This window comes from Penicillium antarcticum, assembly GCF_028974205.1.
Source record: "Penicillium antarcticum strain IBT 31339 chromosome Unknown utg000003l_segment0_segment0, whole genome shotgun sequence".
Lineage (NCBI taxonomy): Eukaryota > Fungi > Ascomycota > Eurotiomycetes > Eurotiales > Aspergillaceae > Penicillium > Penicillium antarcticum.
This window is the reverse complement of record NW_026695301.1, coordinates 985,958-1,005,667: the sequence shown is the minus strand read 5'-3', so window position 1 is coordinate 1,005,667 and position 19,710 is coordinate 985,958. Positions and strand designations below refer to the sequence as shown.

At 49.3% G+C, this 19,710-nt stretch overlaps 7 protein-coding genes across 7 annotated transcripts; 3 read left to right on the top strand and 4 right to left on the bottom strand.

The window, feature by feature from the left end:
* Positions 1 to 193: 193 nt before the first annotated feature.
* N7508_003081 (GPI anchored serine-threonine rich family protein) lies at positions 194 to 985 on the bottom strand (the record flags this gene model as incomplete). Its single annotated transcript, XM_058461147.1, has 1 exon — positions 194 to 985. The coding sequence occupies one exon, from the start codon at positions 983 to 985 to the stop codon at positions 194 to 196; it is 792 nt and encodes a 263-aa protein (XP_058321724.1).
* A 1,088-nt stretch (positions 986 to 2,073) lies between these two features.
* N7508_003080 (uncharacterized protein) lies at positions 2,074 to 2,805 on the bottom strand (the record flags this gene model as incomplete). Its single annotated transcript, XM_058461146.1, has 1 exon — positions 2,074 to 2,805. The coding sequence occupies one exon, from the start codon at positions 2,803 to 2,805 to the stop codon at positions 2,074 to 2,076; it is 732 nt and encodes a 243-aa protein (XP_058321723.1).
* Positions 2,806 to 3,857: 1,052 nt separating this feature from the next.
* On the top strand, positions 3,858 to 6,026 carry N7508_003079 (aromatic amino acid ammonia-lyase; the record flags this gene model as incomplete). The annotated part of the gene is made up of 2 exons (XM_058461145.1): positions 3,858 to 4,030; positions 4,082 to 6,026. The coding sequence occupies 2 exons, from the start codon at positions 3,858 to 3,860 to the stop codon at positions 6,024 to 6,026; spliced, it is 2,118 nt and encodes a 705-aa protein (XP_058321722.1).
* Positions 6,027 to 7,457: 1,431 nt separating this feature from the next.
* Positions 7,458 to 8,954, bottom strand: N7508_003078 (EXS domain-containing protein; the record flags this gene model as incomplete). The annotated part of the gene is made up of 5 exons (XM_058461144.1): positions 7,458 to 7,531; positions 7,633 to 7,949; positions 8,003 to 8,688; positions 8,765 to 8,814; positions 8,870 to 8,954. The coding sequence occupies 5 exons, from the start codon at positions 8,952 to 8,954 to the stop codon at positions 7,458 to 7,460; spliced, it is 1,212 nt and encodes a 403-aa protein (XP_058321721.1).
* Positions 8,955 to 9,650: 696 nt separating this feature from the next.
* Positions 9,651 to 10,778, top strand: pex10 (ubiquitin-protein ligase peroxin 10; the record flags this gene model as incomplete). The annotated part of the gene is made up of 1 exon (XM_058461143.1): positions 9,651 to 10,778. The coding sequence occupies one exon, from the start codon at positions 9,651 to 9,653 to the stop codon at positions 10,776 to 10,778; it is 1,128 nt and encodes a 375-aa protein (XP_058321720.1).
* Positions 10,779 to 11,290: 512 nt separating this feature from the next.
* Positions 11,291 to 13,171, bottom strand: N7508_003076 (3'-5' exonuclease; the record flags this gene model as incomplete). The annotated part of the gene is made up of 2 exons (XM_058461142.1): positions 11,291 to 11,460; positions 11,533 to 13,171. The coding sequence occupies 2 exons, from the start codon at positions 13,169 to 13,171 to the stop codon at positions 11,291 to 11,293; spliced, it is 1,809 nt and encodes a 602-aa protein (XP_058321719.1).
* A 2,658-nt stretch (positions 13,172 to 15,829) lies between these two features.
* N7508_003075 (RNA-binding protein LSM5) lies at positions 15,830 to 16,508 on the top strand (the record flags this gene model as incomplete). Its single annotated transcript, XM_058461141.1, has 6 exons — positions 15,830 to 15,854; positions 15,907 to 15,963; positions 16,021 to 16,059; positions 16,115 to 16,142; positions 16,353 to 16,416; positions 16,470 to 16,508. The coding sequence occupies 6 exons, from the start codon at positions 15,830 to 15,832 to the stop codon at positions 16,506 to 16,508; spliced, it is 252 nt and encodes an 83-aa protein (XP_058321718.1).
* Positions 16,509 to 19,710: the final 3,202 nt, after the last annotated feature.

Below are 19,710 nucleotides of genomic sequence, written 5' to 3'. Positions count from 1 at the left end.
CAAAGTCTTGGGTCATCCCGACTTACTGGGCTATAAATTGGAACTATTGCCCTGCTCTAAACCTACGAGATAGCTTTATCTAAGGGGAAATTGATTTCGATCTACCCTGAATAATTTCCTTCTCATTCGATGTTACATAAAATACATCGGCATAAAGAACTGATTACCGATTGCTCGGATAAAGAAACTTCCCTCAAATTGTGTGCACGTTCGGGCAAGCCAGCACGGTCGCAGTGTTAGTGATAGTCAATGTGTGGATGCCAGGAGAATCAGTGACCTGGCCCAGTGCCGCAGTGACGACCGGCGACGCATCAGATCCATTTGTATCGTTGGGCGCCGAGAGAGTCAGAGTCGAGGTGGGAACCTTGTCCAAGGTTACAGGGTGGGAATAGTCTGAGCACCATCCTATAGTCTTAGGCACAATTCCAGGCTTTGTATATTCAGAGTTCAAGATGCTGGCAGTGCTGGGTGATGGAGAAGGATGGACGTGGGATGGATGATGGGCGTGGGATGGATGATGGAAAGGACGGGAGCTGGGGGTGGAGCTCACCGTGACATAAACGGTAGACGCCGCAGCGTTGGGGCAGGTGAAGGTAGTCGGCAAAGGAGTGTCCACACAGGCGGTGCTGTTGTCCGCATTGGAGACGGTGAACTTATCACCCTGCGCGTAGATGATGTAGACGTTGGTGCCGTTGATACCGCTGATTTGGTAACCCCAGTCGGGGGTGGTATCGCAGGGGATTTGGACAGAGTAAGACAGATCCGACGTGGGGACGTCGATGGCCAGCGGAACATAAGATGGAGGCCAGGAGACAAAGTTCCAGAGATAAAGGCTGAAGTTGGTAGGATCGGTATCCACGCTAGTCCACTCGACGTTGACGGTGGACCCGGCTGTGTAGGTCGTGTTCGCAGCGGGGCTGGTTATTTCAATGGCAGCGACAAGCGAAGCGAGCGAGACGACCAGAGGGATCACGGAGCGCATCATCTTTGATTGTCGTTTTCTTTGTCGCAATCGAAAGGGTTCAAGGAGTGACTGATGAGGCAAAGAAAGCGACCGAAAACAAAAATATCAGAGAAAAAGAATGACTAGAAGTTGAAAGCTTTGCCAGTTGACAGGTAGAAAGGGGGGCCCACGAGGATGTAAATACTCGATTGCGGGGAATTGCTCTATAACCCATTGGGAATGAACCAATGATCGGAAATTAAATGGTCTTAGAATGGACTCAAGTGGTTCTTGCCGTACGCCTATTCTCATAATTTAAATAAATCTTTGCTTCGGATAGTCCTGATTGGTAGTGTTCGAGACTATTTGGATCTTGGATCCGTGCCCGGCTAGTATTTTTTTGGCCACAACACAGCTCGGTTCTGCTGTACCTAACGGGCGAGGAATTCAGTCCGGTACCAGATACCAGACAATCACCGATTGATATTATCCTCAGCCATTAAAACGCCACAAGGTCAAAAGCCCACGCTCCGCTCAACAGCTCGCAAACTGTCAACTACCCCTTTTTCCGCTACCAGGCAACATGGTCCTGAATTCCGAATTAGCCACATGGGCACCAGTCCGGTGACTGTAAAGTCTATTACGGAGCTCATCCATTTTGGCAGGCGAGATGTGTGGTTCCGCGGTTAAGTGGAAGGAGAGAGGAACGGAAAAGACCGAGATGCCAAGGCCTATAACCGAGTTTGCCAAGATATTTCTTTTACTAGTCACTACTACGTCAATTTACTTCCTCTTATTCGGTCATTTCTTCTTTATTCTTCCGATTTCGGATTTCTTATTTCGAGTTTCTTCCAAGGGGGATCCAGCTACGCATAATACCGCCGTTCTCTTTGGGGGATCTCGTGGACCTCAATCTCAGAGATCCTCTTTACCCTCTCAATAGCGGAACGAATCATCCCAGATCTTCCGGCACAATACCCCGCGGACAACGCCCAGCTGAGTCTCGTGGAATGCAAGGTAGGAACACAGAACCAGGGTCAGCTAGGTCAAAAAGTGGCTGGGAAGCCGATAGGCATGATTCGTGGAATGAAAATGTCGAGGGCTGGTAATTGTAGGCCAATGCAGCAAGCCTACTTGGATGAGTAGTTCAAGGGTAATTCAAAGCCCTTTTTGATCTGATAACGATGTTTAATAGCAGTTTGAAAAGAATAGCTGAGGGGATGTATCACAGCTTCACCACCGAGTTCAGAGGTTGACGCTGCGCATTCTGCGCGACTTGACTTTCGAGGGTCGTCGACGTCCATGGCCACCGCCTGCGGCTCCAGGGAATCTGCATGGCCATGGGTCGCCGGCGCCCTCGCCAGTTGGACTCGCTCTTGGGATATTTTGCTCAAATGGCACCGCAGGATCAACAGATCCTCCTCCGCGTGGTAGGCGGTCCTCACAGTCCGTACTCGGCGTTGCACAAAGACGTTCTGCGGGTACGCCACCACCGAGTAGCGGTCTCGCAATAACTTCGGCACGCTGATCAGGTTCATCCCGACGCATGGCGCAAAGTACACGTTCTTTAACACCAGGGGTTGGTTGAACTTCCTCCGGAGTGTGAGCTTCACCGTCCCAATCCCTTCGGCTTCCACCGGATCGCCCGCCGTGTCCAACATCTCGCGGTGGGGCCGCGGACTGCTAAAGCAGCTCCGGTCCCAGCAGATATGGCTGGTGGCGGCCGAGTCCAGGATCCACCAGGGTTGCGGCACGTGGGTATAAAGGGTCGTCACCCTCGCCCTTACGATACTGATCTTCGGTCTCTTGGAAGTCGGCGGGCCCTGCCGATCTTCTCTCTGGATTGTCGGTATATTTTGCATGTTGTTTGTAGGTGAGCCGGAAGCACCCCGTTCAGCCTTCAGGGCATGGTCCCTGGGCGGGTGTACTTACGCTGTTTCTTCCAGCACTGCGCGACCACATGGCCGCGCTTCTTGCAGTAGGTACATTTCTTGAGATTTCTCTGTACTGCATTGATCAACGGTCCTGGGGATAGGGCTCCGAAAGGAATAAAGGAATGCGAATGTAGGACATTCATATTGTGAGATTTCTCCGCATTAATACTTAAGACTGGCAAGCGAGGCTCTCGATTATCGTGGCATGACCGATAATATATAGTCATATTATAACACGTGCTCATTAGCGATGGAAGGGGCGAGGGCTCATTTTCATGCGTATTCGTGGCATCTTCAACCTGTCTCTTTCAGGTGTGGTACTCCATCTGGGGCCTTCCGATTTTCTGAAGTTGTACTATTGTATCTGTCGGGACATATCGCTCTGTCAGAACAAGCTGGCGGTAGCTTACCGCCAGCGACTGATAGATCACATTTCTGTGCTTAGTTATCTGCGTATGGGATTCAGGGGTAATTCTGAACCTGACCTGGACATCTATCGGATGCATGAATCAATCAACTCTTGCTTTAGGAGCATGAATACTGTTCACTTAACTGTGTACACGGTACCTAGCTGGTGATACCAACAGTATCACATAAATCTCACATGCGTTGGCTTGGGGTACATGTGCATTACTGCAATAGGCCACCTTGATCAAGCCTACAATGTGGAGGAAGTGGAAGCCGAGTGACCAAGAACTCAGTATGTAACACTGCCTGATTCGAGCTGATAGGCGTGTCTCACACGGTGATCCACTGAGGCAGTAATAGTGTTTTAGAATTCTCCGATTATGTCGAGAATAGTGCAGATCACGATAAAATCCAGATCGCGGATCTGAGTTAAAAGATTTGTTGGGATGAGAAATGGCTCCAGGGCCACGTGGGACCCACAGTTACATCGCATTTGGTACGATCTTTAAGATCGGAATCTGCTCATCATTACATCTGTACCTTCTTTTCTTCTTTACCCGTAATTTCACGACATGTACGACAAGACAGAACAAGGTCTGCAGAAATACTTGACTGATCGGGCATTGGGTCTAACCCATATGACCTTATCAAGCTCGGTACAATTCAATAAGATGATTCAGGGGAAGGAGAAGATTACGGTTGATGGACAATCATTGGATATTGTCTCTGTCTTTGCAGTCGCAAGGTAAACTATCGCACATCTCGCCCTTTCAGCACCTCGACTGATCATCAACAGATGCCATGTTGAGCCATCTCTCACGGATGACCAGAAAGTCCTAGCTCGTGTCAACCAGAGCATTGACTTTTTAACTCAAGAGCTGAAGGCCGGCCATACTGTATATGGTGTTACAACCGGATTTGGTGGCAGTGCCAACACTCGCACTGCTGATTATGAAACATTGCAAAAAGCATTGATTCAGCACCACAACAGTGCAGTGGCATTCCCTTATCCTTCCAGCCAATCTCCCAACGGTGAAAACACCACTTTGAATGACTTGAAAAGCCACATCATGCCTACATCTACTGTCCGAGCAGCAATGCTGACTCGATGCAACTCTCTCTTGCGCGGTCACTCGTCAGTTCGGGTTGAAGTCATCAAAACAATTATTGCCCTCTTGGCAAAGGATATGACCCCCGTTGTTCCTCTGCGTGGTAGCATTTCCGCTTCTGGCGACCTCACGCCCTTGGCATACATTGCCGGTGCGCTGGAGGGAAACCCAGATATCCTGATTCAGCGTCCCACAGCCAATGGGTATGAAAAGGTTCCATCCAACAAAGCCTTGAGTGAAGCAGGCCTCAAGTCTCTCACTTTTGGGCCTAAAGAAGGCCTGGGATTGCTCAATGGAACAGCCTTCAGCTCTGGTTCCGCTAGTCTGGTGATGTTCGAGGCAAACCAGCTGATCCTTTTATCCCAAGCTTTGACAGCCATGGGAACCGAGGCAATGATGGGGAACCGCCTTAACTACCATCCTTTCATCTCCGAAGTCCGCCCCCACAACGGCCAGAGCGAAGCTGCTGCCAACATCTTTGATCACCTCGAAGGATCAAAGCTAGCAATCGACGAAGGACCCGGTGGAGAAGCCAAACTTGCTCAGGATCGATACGCCTGGCGCACCGCTCCACAGTGGATTGGCCCCCAATTGGAGAATATGAAATTGGCCGCTGAGCAGTTGCAAACCGAGCTCAATTCTACGACTGATAATCCTCTCGTAGACCCCTCCAATGAGAAAGTCTACCACGGTGGAAACTTCCAGGCTGTCTCGGTTACCTCTGCTATGGAAAAGACCATGTCTGCTATGCAGATGCTGGGGAAGATGTTCTTTGCTCAATGCTCTGAATTGATCAATCCTATGTTGAGCAATGGATTGCCTCCAAATCTGTGTTTCGATGATCCGAATATCTCGTTCGCTTTCAAGGGTATTGACATCAACATGGCTGCGTATATGTCAGAGCTGGCGTATCTCGCCCACCCTGTCAGCAATTATGTTCAAAGTGCCGAGATGCACAACCAGGGTCTCAACTCTCTGGCGTTCATCGCTTCTCGCTACGCGGGCGATACTGTTGAATTACTTTCCCTTATGACTGCCACATACCTCTACGTTATTTGTCAGGCTCTCGATCTGCGTGCCTTGCATCTGGAATTTATCAATACCGCCCGGCCCCAGGTTGACCAAATTACCAAGGAGATTGTCACCCCAGAGGACCAAAGCGTCTCAATTGAATCGGTTCAAAAAGACGTATGGGACGTATTGATGGGCCAGTGGGCACAGAACAGCTCCAAGAACCTGCCTGAGCGTAGCTCCACGACCGTGGCATCATCCCTCGGACAGGTCCTGCAGCTTGTTGGTGCAAACAGCCTCAAGATAAACCCTCAGCAGTGGATGAAACAAGTGGATGATGTTCTGGTTGGGTCATACGCAGCCACAGTGAAGCAATTCCTGACTGCAACCACCACGAAACAATATCTCGGTACTTCATCAAAGATTCTTTATGAGTTCGTTCGAGAGACTCTGGCTGTTCCCATGCATCGTGGAGTCATTGATCACCCAACTTACGACTCTGGCGAGCCGGCTTCCGAGAAGAAGACTATTGGGTCGAACATTGCTCAAGTGTATACTGCCTTGCGCGGTGGAAAGTTTATGGATGTCCTTTTGAGATGCCATGCAGTCACAGGCAACTGATTTGTTGTTAGATCGTACTAGCCTTCGGAATACTTAGACGGGTTCAATGTAATTGTTTTGTCATGCTTTATTCATGCCTCAAGGCTTTCCTGCCGTAGGTTTTGATCATAGTATCTATACCGTGAAAGCCTCGCTCCAGATACTAAATCCATAATTTATGAGATTCCCAGAGCCTTGTACACCGCACGAACATAAGCCCTAGTAAACTCCCCACCCAACCCCGTAGGCTGCATCTTGTTCATAACATAAGAAATTGTCAACCGTCTATCCACCTCCATAGTCACCAGAAAACCACCCAACCCCGTAGGCTGCATCTTGTTCATAACATAAGAAATTGTCAACCGTCTATCCACCTCCATAGTCACCAGAAAACCACCCATCCCTCCCCAAGTACAAATTCAACCATCGGGCAACCAATCCACAGCAGTGTCTTTATCCGGAAAAGCATAGCCAATCCCTAACCGGAGCTTCCCCATCATAACCAAGTCAGCGCCATTGGTCTATTCTTCGGAGATGAGATTGACGGTTTCAGGAGATAGCAGGCGAATACCGTCAACTGTGCCGCCGAGGGATATGGCAGAGCATGCGCGTACTACGCCTCGAGGATTGCCATATCCGTCCGCAGAGCCAACTCTGTATGTCTCCATGCTGGTGTATTCGCAATGTTGAAATCCAATGGCGGGTTTAGTAACGTCTTGGCAGCTACTGAAGCTAAGGGTTGAGGACATAGGTCACCGCCAGAAAGCGTTAAGATGGATAATCAAGGATGGCTCTTCGTTTCTGGACATTGAACTCGGTGTTCCCGGGTCTCGTGTCGATCTGTGTGATATTCTCAGGGTACATGCCGCGACCAAACTCTCAGGCAGCCAAGCCCCGAGAGGAATTCCAGAAAGGGAAGAAGAAAAGGGAAGAATAAAGAGATTCGATCCGATAGATGTGGTATATGTAATAAAAACTGTCAAAAAAGGCAAGGGTAGATGCAGGCGTCGGATCAAAATGATCCCAGGAATATTGAATACAAGGAGAAATACCAGAACAAATCGACCAGAAAAAGGAAACACATAATGCTTGCCGCGAAGGCGGATTCCAAAATCGAACACCAAATCCATGAGCTGACTATGAAAACACAGGCTCGACTGAGTCCGAGGAAACTGAAAGTGTTGTGCAAAAGACACGCGTCTGAAATGAAATCAAAAAACTATAGGCGTACAGGGCGTTGGATGGAATAATTCCACGCGCGGAAAACAAAAAGCCAAACCCAGGCCCCATCTATCGCTGCTCTAGCATTGGGTGGGCGGGGGGTATGCGGGTAGTAAGGAGAGCGTCTATGCTCTTTAAATCAACCGATATCGTAGGTTGAAAGTGGGAAATCTGTGTCTCATTCTCATTCCGGGTCGCCTGAAGGTGCATTCAAATGCGAATATAACAAATTTAGTCCGCATCAAACTTGTGGTTGTACTCGCCGAGGAGAACATCGTCGGGGCCAGGGCCATGAGTATTCCGAACTATCGTATGTGTTAGCGGTCATGATTTGAAGACGAAGGCAAGGGTTTCCAGGCTACCCCAGTTCGGTGCAGGGATAGGGAGGGCATGGATGAAAACATACTCCATTCGGCTTCCGTTCGGAAGAATACCCACATCCAGCGGCGTGCAATTTCGAGGAGCATCAGAATCCAAAGACCGCCCTCGGTTTCTGGGATCCAGCCGAAGCCTGGCACAATGCGCCAGAGCCATGAGAAACGAAGTGCAAGATCCGCAATTATGACGTAGTGGTATAACTTATCAGATGAGAAGTAGCGGTATCGGCGGAGTCCGTAGGGGTGATCGCTGTCGAGGCGTTCAGGAGAGAAGAGGGTCATGTCCCAATCCTTGACAACATCCCACCAGAATGAGTATGCTGAGTTGATAAAGGAGACGATGAACCTGCGGGGGATCAGCAAAGAGTACAAAAAAATGAAGGAGGGACAAATTCTTACAAGAGACGCATCATGCTCATTTCGCTGTACCCGTGGAAGTCCAACGGGTTATAGTTGCGCATCTTGGAAGCCATCCAGATGACAGGGAACGCAGTAGCGTACTTGAGGGCGTTGGCCAAGTGCTGGTTACCCTTTTGTGTATCTCTCCGGGTGGTGGTGCGGCGCGCGCGCACATATTCGGTCAGACACTGACGGAAACGGATCAAGCTGGGAAACGCGATAATGATAGGCACGACGATTTCGCTGCCGCACGCTCGGTTGGGCTTGGAGGTTGCGGCGAGGCCGTCGGTGAAGAACATGCAGAAGCTGATGTATAGATCTCCCAGCACGCGAGCATAGCTAGTCAGGGCATCTGCCAGCAGAACATCACCAAACTTGCCATCTTGAGACTCAGCTAGACCACCAATCGCGACCCGCTTGAGGGTAAGGAGGAACCGAATGCGGCCAGCACGAGATGCGCGGTTTAAGGGCCAGATCAGGATAAGGAGGAGGACAATAAAAACGGACTGCGGAATCCAGTCCAGTCGCTCTACCAGGTCAGGGGACCGGCGGGTGGCGAGCGAAAAGACAACCCACCACAGGACGAGGGGGATAGTGAAGCATGTTGCCAGGCGGTAGACGGCGGTGTGGTGCGGGCGTTGGGCGGAGGATGTGCGGCCGGGATACTTCACGAGAGCAGGAACGTCCTGGAGATTGAGAGTGGTTAGTTGGAACAAAACTGGAAGAACCGGTAGATTCCGATGAACTGGCGACGTCACTCACAATGTTGGCTTTTGCCAAATATTGAAGGTTAAGACCCCATCCCCAGAAACCTGCCCCTCCGTTAGCATTGCACTTCTAACACCCAAATCAAAAAGAATAACCTACCAGCAACCAGAAGCGCAGCTATCCGTAATGGCAATGGGAAGATCAACCCAAAGGCATCCAGTTGAGCATGTTGATCAGGACCCATTTTTCCATTGATCAGAGAGAGGACGAGAACTGAAGAAACAAAGAGACCCCGTGGGGATAAACGAATGACTAGGGGTGAGTTCGGAAGTTAAGACTTTTGCCAGTGAGGCCGCTTTCAGGGCAGTTTAATAAGCGGAGAGGGTAACGAGGACAATTCACGCTGAGTGGACTAGACAAGAGTCCACCGGTGGTCTGGAACTCCACAATGCGTCGGATTCGGTATAATTAGAAGCACATCTCAGGGGAGACTGAAGATCGTTAGCGCTGGATCGACATTCAGCGCCAATCAGAATAGTCCACAGAGCGGTGCCAGTTGTAGAGCACTTTGCAAGTTGGAGATGGCCAACCAGTCACCAGTCACCAATTCAAGACAAGACACACGACAATCATCAAGCTGAAGACCCTGAAACGGAGACAGTAAAGGGGGGATCCAATATAAAATCAGCCACCAAGTGGCTGCATTCGGCGGAATCAGGCACTTGTGGGGCTCACGTAATGATCCCGTAAAGCCACGTGATGTCATGTCATGTGATGCCCTTCCTGTTCGGCCAAGTCATGTGATGGGCTACCGAGGCACGTCCGACTCCGGGGAAGTCATCTCCACCCAGACATGCCGGGGAATTGTACCTCGTCGTGAGGATGTCCCAAATCAGATAGTATACACAGTCACATTCCAGCAATCCCTTGACCGTCTATCATGGCCGAAGACGATTCTCACATCGCTCTGAACCCGAGTGCAGCCCTCGGCTCATCAGCCTCCCACTTCTACCCGTTCGCAACATCTCCGGATGTCATCCGCTCCCACGAAAAGGATGCATTCCTCACAAGCAGCCTAGTCCATCAATCCCAAGGCATCGTCCGAGCTCTACGCGGTGCCCGCTTTGCACACACCTATTCCGACACAATCAAGCACCTCACCGAGCTCCTCTACTTCTCCCTCACAACCGCCATCGGCAACCGAACTCTCGGTGAGGAATACTGTGACCTAGTCCAACTAGAAGACGACACCCTTCAATTACCGTCTATCGGTAGACGCGTGGGATACATCCTCAGCAGCATCCTAGTACCATGGACACTACAGCGGATCTTACCTGCCTTGCGACAGAAGATCCGCAACAAGCTCGAGCGCAATATTGCCCGGGCACAGCTCCGGGCTGCGCAGCAGGCTGGCCTGCTGAATAAACCTACTTTCTCAAATTCCCCAACCCAAAAGCCTTTCTTCACCAAGTTGCGTATGCAGCAGTATCTCCTTGATCATCTTGACTCTATTACATCCGTGTCGCCCATTTACGCATTGAGCATTGCGACCTTCTATTTTACGGGGTCATACTATCACTTGTCAAAACGGCTCTGGCGGCTGCGTTATGTGTTTACGAAAAAGATCGAGGAGAATGAACAGCGCATCGGGTATGAAGTCCTCGGTGTCCTGATGGTACTCCAAATCGCTGTGCAGGGATTCCTGCATGCCCGCAAGCTGGGTGCTAGCATGAATGAGGAGGAGGGTGCTTCTACGGAGGGTGGACAGTCTCGTTCAGAGGGTGGGGCTCTTATCTCTTCCATTCAGAACCCCTCGGCTATTCCCCTTCTTCCTGCCTCTGTGCCTTTATATGATCTGGATGAGGACCCCAGTGCCGTCTCCTGGATCCCAGAGGGTCAGCAGCGCAAGTGTACATTGTGTCTGGAACAGTTCAAGGATCCTAGTGTGACGACCTGTGGGCACGTCTTTTGTTGGATCTGTGTCCGTGACTGGGTTCGTGAGAAGCCTGAGTGTCCGCTATGTCGACAGGAGGTTTTGCTGTCGAAGGTTCTCCCTCTGAGAGGGTAATGTTGTCTTTGAGTAAATGAGTTAGAAGCGTGATTCTTAATCTTCATGCATATCTTGGAGATATCGGCTTGGTCGATAGATGTTTATACACTTATTGTTGATAAATATATACCCACTTCCTAATCATTTTTTTGGTTCATCGAATGAATTCAGATATCGAGATGCGTCATACCAGACTAGTATTTTGGGGAGATATATTTTCCATGATCGAAGCAGACCATCTTGATACTGTGACCATTGAAGCGCATGGATATGTCCACTCTTGCCATGTTTGGACACTGAGTACTAAATTCTTGGGTGATGTTGTATGTATGCATGAACGAAGATTGAACGAAGATTGAACGAAGATTGAACGAAGGCCAAAGTTGGATATCGAATGGAACAGATGCCCGCTACCAAGAGATGCAAATCACAAAACGCAATCAATCAACTAGAAACAAGAGTATGTGCGTCGGTCTTTTCTCAAACGAGGGGGAATAATGATAAAATATGCAAATATATCCAGAAATAACTCAGAGAATTGGCTCTTTCTGCTCACCATTGACAGCCTGTCCAAGCGGAAGAATGATAGGCTTATTGAGTTCAGCGAATGCAGGACGAGGCGGCATGGGATTCATAGCCAGTCTTTTCTTTTCCATGACATTATAGAGACGAATGCAAGCATAGGGATCAGTAGCGGCGTCTAGACCAACGAAAGTCTAGATTAGCATTTTGCATAATGACTGTGCGAGTTTTGAGGAATTCGAGTACTCACATTGAACCTGGCGATAGCTTAATGCCCGAGCCCAATCGCCACAACGCACATCTTCATTTTTTTCAAGCGGAAGACCGAAATGCTCTTCCATCTGATCACTGAGATTGACACCTCGCTTGTTGACCAGTTTGGGGCTTTCCTGGCCGTACTTCACCAACTTGAACAGATGGCTTAGCTCAAATGATGCCTTTGCATCAACGCCGAGATACTTGCGTAGTCGTGTGCAGTCTGCCTTGATTGATACACCCACTTTCGTGATATAAGGAGATTCAATGATCTGTTTCAATGTCGGGGAAACAAGATCCTTCAAAGACCGCGAAGGCTTAAACGACGCAATTTGGAAAATAGCGATGCGTTCCTCGTTTGCAATTTGGATGACGGAAACATTGTTCTGAATACTATCCCAGGCAGATGCCGAAGATTTCCATTCCATGTCAAACCCGAGGACCTTGCTATCGAGGAAGTGCTTGGCGATTTCCTCGGTATTCTGTAGAGTACGACAGTAATGCACAACAAGTTTTTCGCCACCTGGGCTTTTCTCTGAGCTATGGCTCCAGAACTTGGGTGCCGCGGAGTCACTGACATCAAAATCAATTGCCGATTCTCGTACTGTTTCATCCATGGACGCCTGATCAACTGAGTCTGATTCATGGATCTGGGCAAGCGGAAGGGGAGAAATGGCATGCTCGATTGGTCTGGCTAGGGAGCCATTGCTGTCATCGCTACTTTGCCGAAGATTTGCTTGGTAGGAACGGGCGTCGGTAGTATAGTTTCTACCAAATGTGGCCCTGAGTAGTGCTCGTTCTCGTTGTTGTCGTCGTCGTTCCCTTTTGCTTACCACAATTCTCCTCCCTTCGCGAATACCGCTGCTTTGTGGAAGATTGTGGTAGGAAATTGGGTCTGGACTGTTCTTGTGTTCCGCTGAAGGCAGGCTATCGACATTGGTAGGCGTGATTGGGGAGATTTCACCTTCAGACATCTGCTTGGTTAAGGCATCCTCGCCGAGACTGCTACTTTGTGGAAAACTGTGGCAGGAGACTGTGTCAGGATTGTTTTCCTGTTCCCTTTCCCTTCGGCGTCGTCTTCTCACCGCCACCCTGGAGGTTCCCATTCCATGGGGAAAGGATGGTTCAGCTGACGATTTTTCACTTGGCGTGATATGTTCATGGCTTAATGGAAGCTCTTTGGGAGCTGGGGCATTCTCTTTTTCCACCGAAGGCGGGATATATGATCTTACAGTGAACATATTTTGGAACAAGTTCCTTCTAGCGGGCGGTTCATATTTTGCCTTATCCAGGGTGACATCTTTAGTTGGCTGGGTAGGAGTTTCTTTGATCTTAAGCTGACGGATGTCTGCGTTGGTCGACAACCCGAAGATCTCTTGAACCTTTTGAGCCATGGTCCAAGGTCGTGATACTTCGGTTTTGCTTGAGGCAATTGGGACATTCTTGAACTCTGGCGTGAAGGCTTCGGGGTTGGCTGTGCGGGTATCCTTCGTTTCGTCTGAACATTCTTCGGTTTGCCTCGAACGCATCCACCAAGGCTTGCCAGTGCCTGGAGTCTTCATCTGCAAATCTTGACCCCCGTGTGGAAGAGCTTCGTCTTGTTTGGGCCTAACTTCGGGTTGCGCATTCGGCATGGGTGAATGAAGCTCCGGAGCTGAAGCGCCTTTGCCCCGTGTCTTGCGTGGCTTGCTCAAATTCTTTGAAGGAGCAAACTTTGATCGTTTTGTGGTTTTGAATGAACCAGTCCGAGCTGAGGGGGAGGAAGAATGGCTCTCCTGTGGGTGACTTCAGAACCAAGTTCTTTGAGGAGGTGCTTTTGGCCAAGTTCGTTGTCCGCTATCCTGCCTGCCTCAAGCTTCTTGTAGAGATCTTTCCAGAACTTGGCTGATTGATTCAGGCCCATGCTGTAAATCCACGCTTCCGAGCAAATCTGAGCAAAGCGCAAAGTCCATGCTCTGAAACGTTTTCGTTTTTGACTAAGTGGGATCAAAACTTCAGATTTGTCACTCAGGTAAGCGTGTTCACCCATGGCGTACAATTTTCTCTCTGATTGAAGGCGCAACCAGTTGATCTCATAAAATTCGCTAAGCTCTTCTTTCAAGTCATTCCGGTGCACTTGGAACTTGAAACACCATTCGGCCACCTTGTTGGTTGAAGACCGCCTGTCTTTGAATGAAATACCCTCCCATAATGGGCCGCAAGCTCCCTTCAGGGTGTGTTGAAGGTACCAAACTTCAGTGTGCAGCCGCCAGCATAAGGCATCGAGATGTTGCATGGGCCAAGTTACATCTAGCTGCTGCCAGGCGAGATCTTGCTGAGGGCTTCGTACTGGTTTGTTGTTTTGCCATGACCCGTATTTCGAACAAAAAGAGTTAGCTATTCTGTTAGAGTTTTCTGCCAACTTTCGGGCAAGCATTCCGCCATGTCGAGGACCCAGGGCAAATGCTTCGAACAGGCGTTCGCGAGGGATATTGCCGTAGGTCAGTGAGACGTCTCCTGGTGTCCATAGTGGAGCTTTTCCGAGTGAGTGACTTTGCATGACTCTTGCTCGCCACGCAGAACGATGCACATGCAGGGCGTAAACAAGAGTGGGCCGAGTGCGGTAAATGGCAAGACCAAGCTCCCCGAGCTTGGATCTCGTTCTCTGGGAAAGATCAAGGTCACGAGCGAGATCAAGACAAAGGGGGTGGATTTGATCTTCCAACACCGCATTGGCCTTTGCCTTTAATGCCCTGTAATCATGCAGTACTTTCTCGTGATCAGAGATGAGGTCATCGATTTGTCTTCTTGCAGATTTTCGAGGAAGTAAAAACTCATTTTGGATTGTGTCTTCCATGTCAAGAATAGAAAGCCCCGAGATGTTTACTTGGTGCATCAAAAGGGCAGTAGCAATAGTAGGAAGCTCATGCTGCCAATGTCCAAGAATGTGTCCAAGCTCTTCCACTTTTCGGGTCAATTCTGGAGTCGCAGAGAAGACCACGAGACAAAATTCATGATCAACCAATGGAATCGTTCTTTCTACCTCCTCCACAGCAAGATGCACCGCACTGAGTCTCAATTTATATGACAAATCTGTCACTGCAGCCACATATTCTTGAGTGAGGCTTTCTGCTTGCAAAACTCCATCGGTGATCTGCGAGACCTTAGTGGCCAGTCGGTTGAGAACGGAAAATGACAAAGCTTCCCATTCAGTGACCAGTCCCAGAGTGGTTCTCTCAGCCTGGAGGACCGCGGCTTTGACAGGTGAGGCTATGGCGAAAATCCGCTTATTTTCCCTGGATATTATCGTCTGTAACATAGATTGCATCTGTTCAGTTTCGCGATCATTGTACGCAAGCTGGAAATCCCAATCGACATAATGCGCCCTCAGAATCGCGTCACGATAGACATCGGTCGAAGTGAGTTCTTTGAAGCGCTTTTCGAGCCGTGCATGTTGTTCCGATAAATGTTTAGCGGCACTCTCCCTTTGCTTGGCATAATATTGCGCTCGAATCAGGCTACCCACGTCGCGATGAATTGGGGGTCCACGAGACGCGGTCTTTTTCGGCTCAACGAAGCGCAGAGGCTTTCTTTTGGGAGCCGAGACTTCAACTTCCTCTTCATCGTCCCACGCACCTTGTCGGTGAACAGTTGTAGAAAATGGCCGTACTTCGTATGAAATCAGCGGCCCGGGGCCGTGGAGGCGTGAAGTTTGAAGAGTTTCATGTCGAGGGCATGAAGGAAAGCGTGTACACGTGCTGGCATTACTGTAGTCCTGTTAGAGGCACTGCCATTGGAGCTCCAAAAGAGATAGTTGAGCGTACTGACCGCAGCATACACGGATTCAATGCGTGAGAACTCTGAGAAATAGACCTGACGAGCTTACTGCTAAGACTTGCGATTACAGACCGGTGTTTCTGACTCGCCAAAATATTCGCCTGAGTTGGCATGCTGCGTGACAAGCATAGTGGACCAGGCCTGAGCCCACGGATGAATTGACAACGAGGTGGCCGTGAGAGCGAAGTAGTAGCCGTGGGGGTATGCGAGCAGGTAGTCGTCTATAAGCAAGTGTTATGAAGCAACGCAGCAGCTCGCCGTCGTAACGCAGCGCACATCAACCTCGGGGTGGACACTAAGCCCGAATTGGCCTAGTGGAACTGGACCGGATCAACCTCCCCGCCGAGCGACAAACCATCACGTCCTTTTCTATATCAAACTTGTCCACTCGAAATACTTCAACGCTTTGTGATTTAAAGTCAAAAAAATACCTGCAACTAATCCTCAAGGTACCAGCTCAAGTAGCACTCAAAATTATGGCTTCTCAGCTCCTTCCCCTCGGTTTGTGCCCAATGATCCAAAAATGCCACGACCCCACTAACTTGTTTGATAGAGCTCATTGACAAGTGTGTTGGCTCCCGGATATGGGTTGTCATGAAGGGTGACAAGGGTGAGCCCCAATCTAGTCAACTTAACATAAGCTAAAGATGGTACTGACGCCATGAAGAATTCTCCGGAACCCTCCTCGGATTCGATGACTACGTCAGTGAGTATCCCTGCATGAACTGTTTGTATATGGTCAGACGCTAATATGAATTTAGACATGGTCATGGAAGATGTGACGGAATTGTATGTGCTTTTTTGCTTTCTTTTGACTTCCTTTTCTTGCCCTGAACTACAGTCCAATTTGAAGCTCCCACGGATGTGGGCTTTTTCTGGCCTGCAAACCGTGCCAGCTCTCCAATTTGGTGATTTTTGTCTCCCAATGGGAATAGGCGACAATATTGCAACGTTCAATTGGGAGTATCAGTCTGGTTCATGTACTAACTCTTGTCTCAGCGATTACACCGGTGCTCAGATCAAGCTCCCCAAGCTCTTGTTGAACGGTAACAACATCTGCATGGTATGTCAGACATCATTTTCCATCAGAGGCACGACTTCTAACAGCTGTATCAGTTGATTCCTGGCGGCGAAGGACCTGTGGCAAGCTCATAAGCCCAAGATACCCAGTCCACCATGACGAACAGAAACCCAATCGTGTATTAATGATACCGAAAGCAACGATAAAAAGACCTCGTTGAATGAATGAATTGCTGCAACCGTGTGCCATCCCTATTTCCATCGTGTGTAGATTGCCATTAGCCCCAAGAAACGGGACAAGCTGCCAACATATGTGAACGGCCACGGAGCGATTGGCTAGCCTCGGTGACAAAGCCAGGTCTCAAATCGAACCATTACATCTGACAAGTGACAAGCCACGGGCGTAAGTCGCTAATCAAACTGCAGGGACCCCCCAATGAGACAAATGAAACAATGCATGCAAGTCACAGCCTAGCTTCCCACGCCAAGATAAGCTCTGAAGCTGTAAGCACGCTCTTCGACCAGCTTATCAACGGCTATGCCCGCTATCGACAGTTTAGAGCCGGGTATTCTCCAAATATTCCCTCACTTCCAAGTAAATATACGAGAAAGGGCTTGATATTGTGTCACTGCTCGCTCTTGGTATTCTGTTATCGTAGCATCTCATAGTGCGGAGCTATGATGTCTACATTATCTCGTATCTAACAAGTACTGTAGTCCCATCATTATCTAGACAGGGAGGTTGATAGCTCTAACCCAACTAACGCAACCTAAGTGGATCACCACAACGGAGCTCCTAACCGAGCCAGCGGGACACCGTAAACCTGGGGTAAACCCTCCGATGTTGCCACAAAATCTCGCATGGTTAGTCGAATGCGGGGGAGGCTAGTGAAAGTAAACATCTAGTCCGCATATACGTACATATCCAGTGGGACTAATTATTCGGTCAAAGAAAACCGCGGTTACCGTACTTTGTGGATATGGGAACTCCGACGGCGAGACCTCTCAGCCAATGCCAAGTACTGAGAATAGAATGACAGTTGAGACAAGACAATACGTGATATGTGGACCTGCCAAGCAAATCAAGGGGGCGACAAGTCGAAGTCTAACGGTGAATATCCCTGATTTCCGGGGATGTCAGCCGAAAAAAAGAGAATACTGTATTTACCCCGGACGGTAGAAGTGGAAACCATTACCTAACAGAATGCCTCACCCCGCATTTTATATAACTTTGATACATTTAAGGTCGACTCTACACGTCTACAGGAGAAAATAAATATTAATTTGCATAGTCCATGTGGTGATATGTTAAGTCAGGGTAGTGAAGATATTCAGAAAGCCGGGTGAGACGGGATTCCGACTTGGCCATCTAACGGGAAATACGATCAAGCCGAAAGACAAAAGCCTAAGATAAAATAGAGTGCCCAGAAACTCAAGGGAAACGAGCGGAGGAGTCCGTGGCGCGGGAAGTGGCGACTCACCGCACAAATGAGCATGTGCCAGGGGGCCAGGGCCGTGTGTCGGCATGAAAAGCCCCAAATAAACTATTTCCCTGAGAAAAGGATCGCGATCATGATCATGATCTCCTGATAATCTCCTAACACCCGCAAAGGCGCAAGGAAATCGGGATCCAATCCACTGTAGTCCCACTTCCATCATTCTGTACGAGACCCTCTAAGCGATAGGAAAGACACACTGCACACTGGGAGAACTAGGCATACCGGGCCAAGCTTCAGAGACGGCCTTGGTTCCCTTCCAGAGGCAAAGGTCAGCCAAACCTACCACACCCGATGTTACCGTGGCTATCAGTTGCGCAAGGCTCAGCCAGTAGCAGGTCCAGCTCCGCGCCATCGCCGGAGGAATGGCGCTTTGGTGGCTGTTCACCCTCACGCAACCCCATGTGGGAAGCTCAGGGCCGAGAACATTGCGTCTTTTTTTTTCCCGCCCCCTATTTCTACATAGTATTCTCCGATGCATTGACCATATGGGTCTCACATTGTCCACTGCCTATTGGGAGCTTGTGCTGAGAGTGGTCTGCGAGTGAGAGCAATATACTGTATAACTAGTGGCTACTGATAAGGGAGTGGGTCATTTTACCGAACTGGATATTGTACATTTACACGATTTGGCCCCATTCCATTCTCATGGACACTGCCCTGCGATCTGGAGATTTGCCACGGAATGTGATTCATTTCAGGGATCCCTCGGGATCCCTGAGTCTAAAGGCTACTCGCGGACCCCGAGCACTGCGAGGGCATAATCTTGGACCTACCACAGCGGTCGAAAAGGCAATCCTTGTGCCCAGGATACGAGGATGTGGCTCAAACCACCTATACTGATCCAATCATCACTCGCATCTGCCCTGAACACATGATGGTCACTTCTCCCCCGCAAGCCAACAAGCCAACCAGCCAACACACTCCTAGTCCTAGCCGGCCGGGTGCGCTTCTCCCGTGCTTCCATGCATATCAGTGGCAGACCGCCACGAGTCTACCGAAACTCAGAGAATGAAATTTGGTCATGCGGGACAGTGTCTAAGCGCAGGGATTGATGGTGCCATCCGAAGCGAGAAATCACAAATTGAAAAAGGTATACACTGTAGAAAAAAAAAGAACGAGTCATACATTGTCAAATGCCACACGGCGAGGCCGAGGTGGTCTCTCTCTCTGGCCAAGAGGCTGAACCGAGGGTCTCTGGGGAAACTCAATCCGGTCGACACCAGCCTCAGTGGGGCAACCTTCTCCCAAGCCATATGGCATGGCACGCATATTTCTTGCCCGTAGCGCAGGATATAGAGCCACAGGTACGGATTCCGACGGGAAGCCTTCCCATAGGTAAGGGGGAGGGCAGCCTTTAGGGCCGACTAGGGAAGGGTATTACATGTGTTCATGAAGAATGAGTTAGCATTGGGTGAAGTTTGCTTAGCCAAGATTCTAGAATGTGGGAATGGAAGAATGTCCATGTAATACTCCGAAGCGTTGGAGTGTGTGTGAGAGAAAGAGAGAGAGAGAAAGTGTGTGTGAAAGTACGGGAGAATGAGGCAACGGCTTATCTCCGCAATCGGATTGGGTAACGATCGCCTATCAGAGTGCGGAGGTGGACTGATGGGGCTAGTCCAAATCTGAGCTTGTCTTTTCTTGTCTTTTCTTTTCTTTTCTTTTCTTTGCATTTATTATATTAAATCATATTATGTACTATATGTATGAGTATGTGTTATTGCTAAATCATGGTATATTCCCATATTATCATTGGTCTGAGTCTATTCCCTCCATCCTGTAAGTCGAGTCCGCAATCCAGACCGTACAGTCGAATCATCCCTTCTGACAGGCTAAATCAC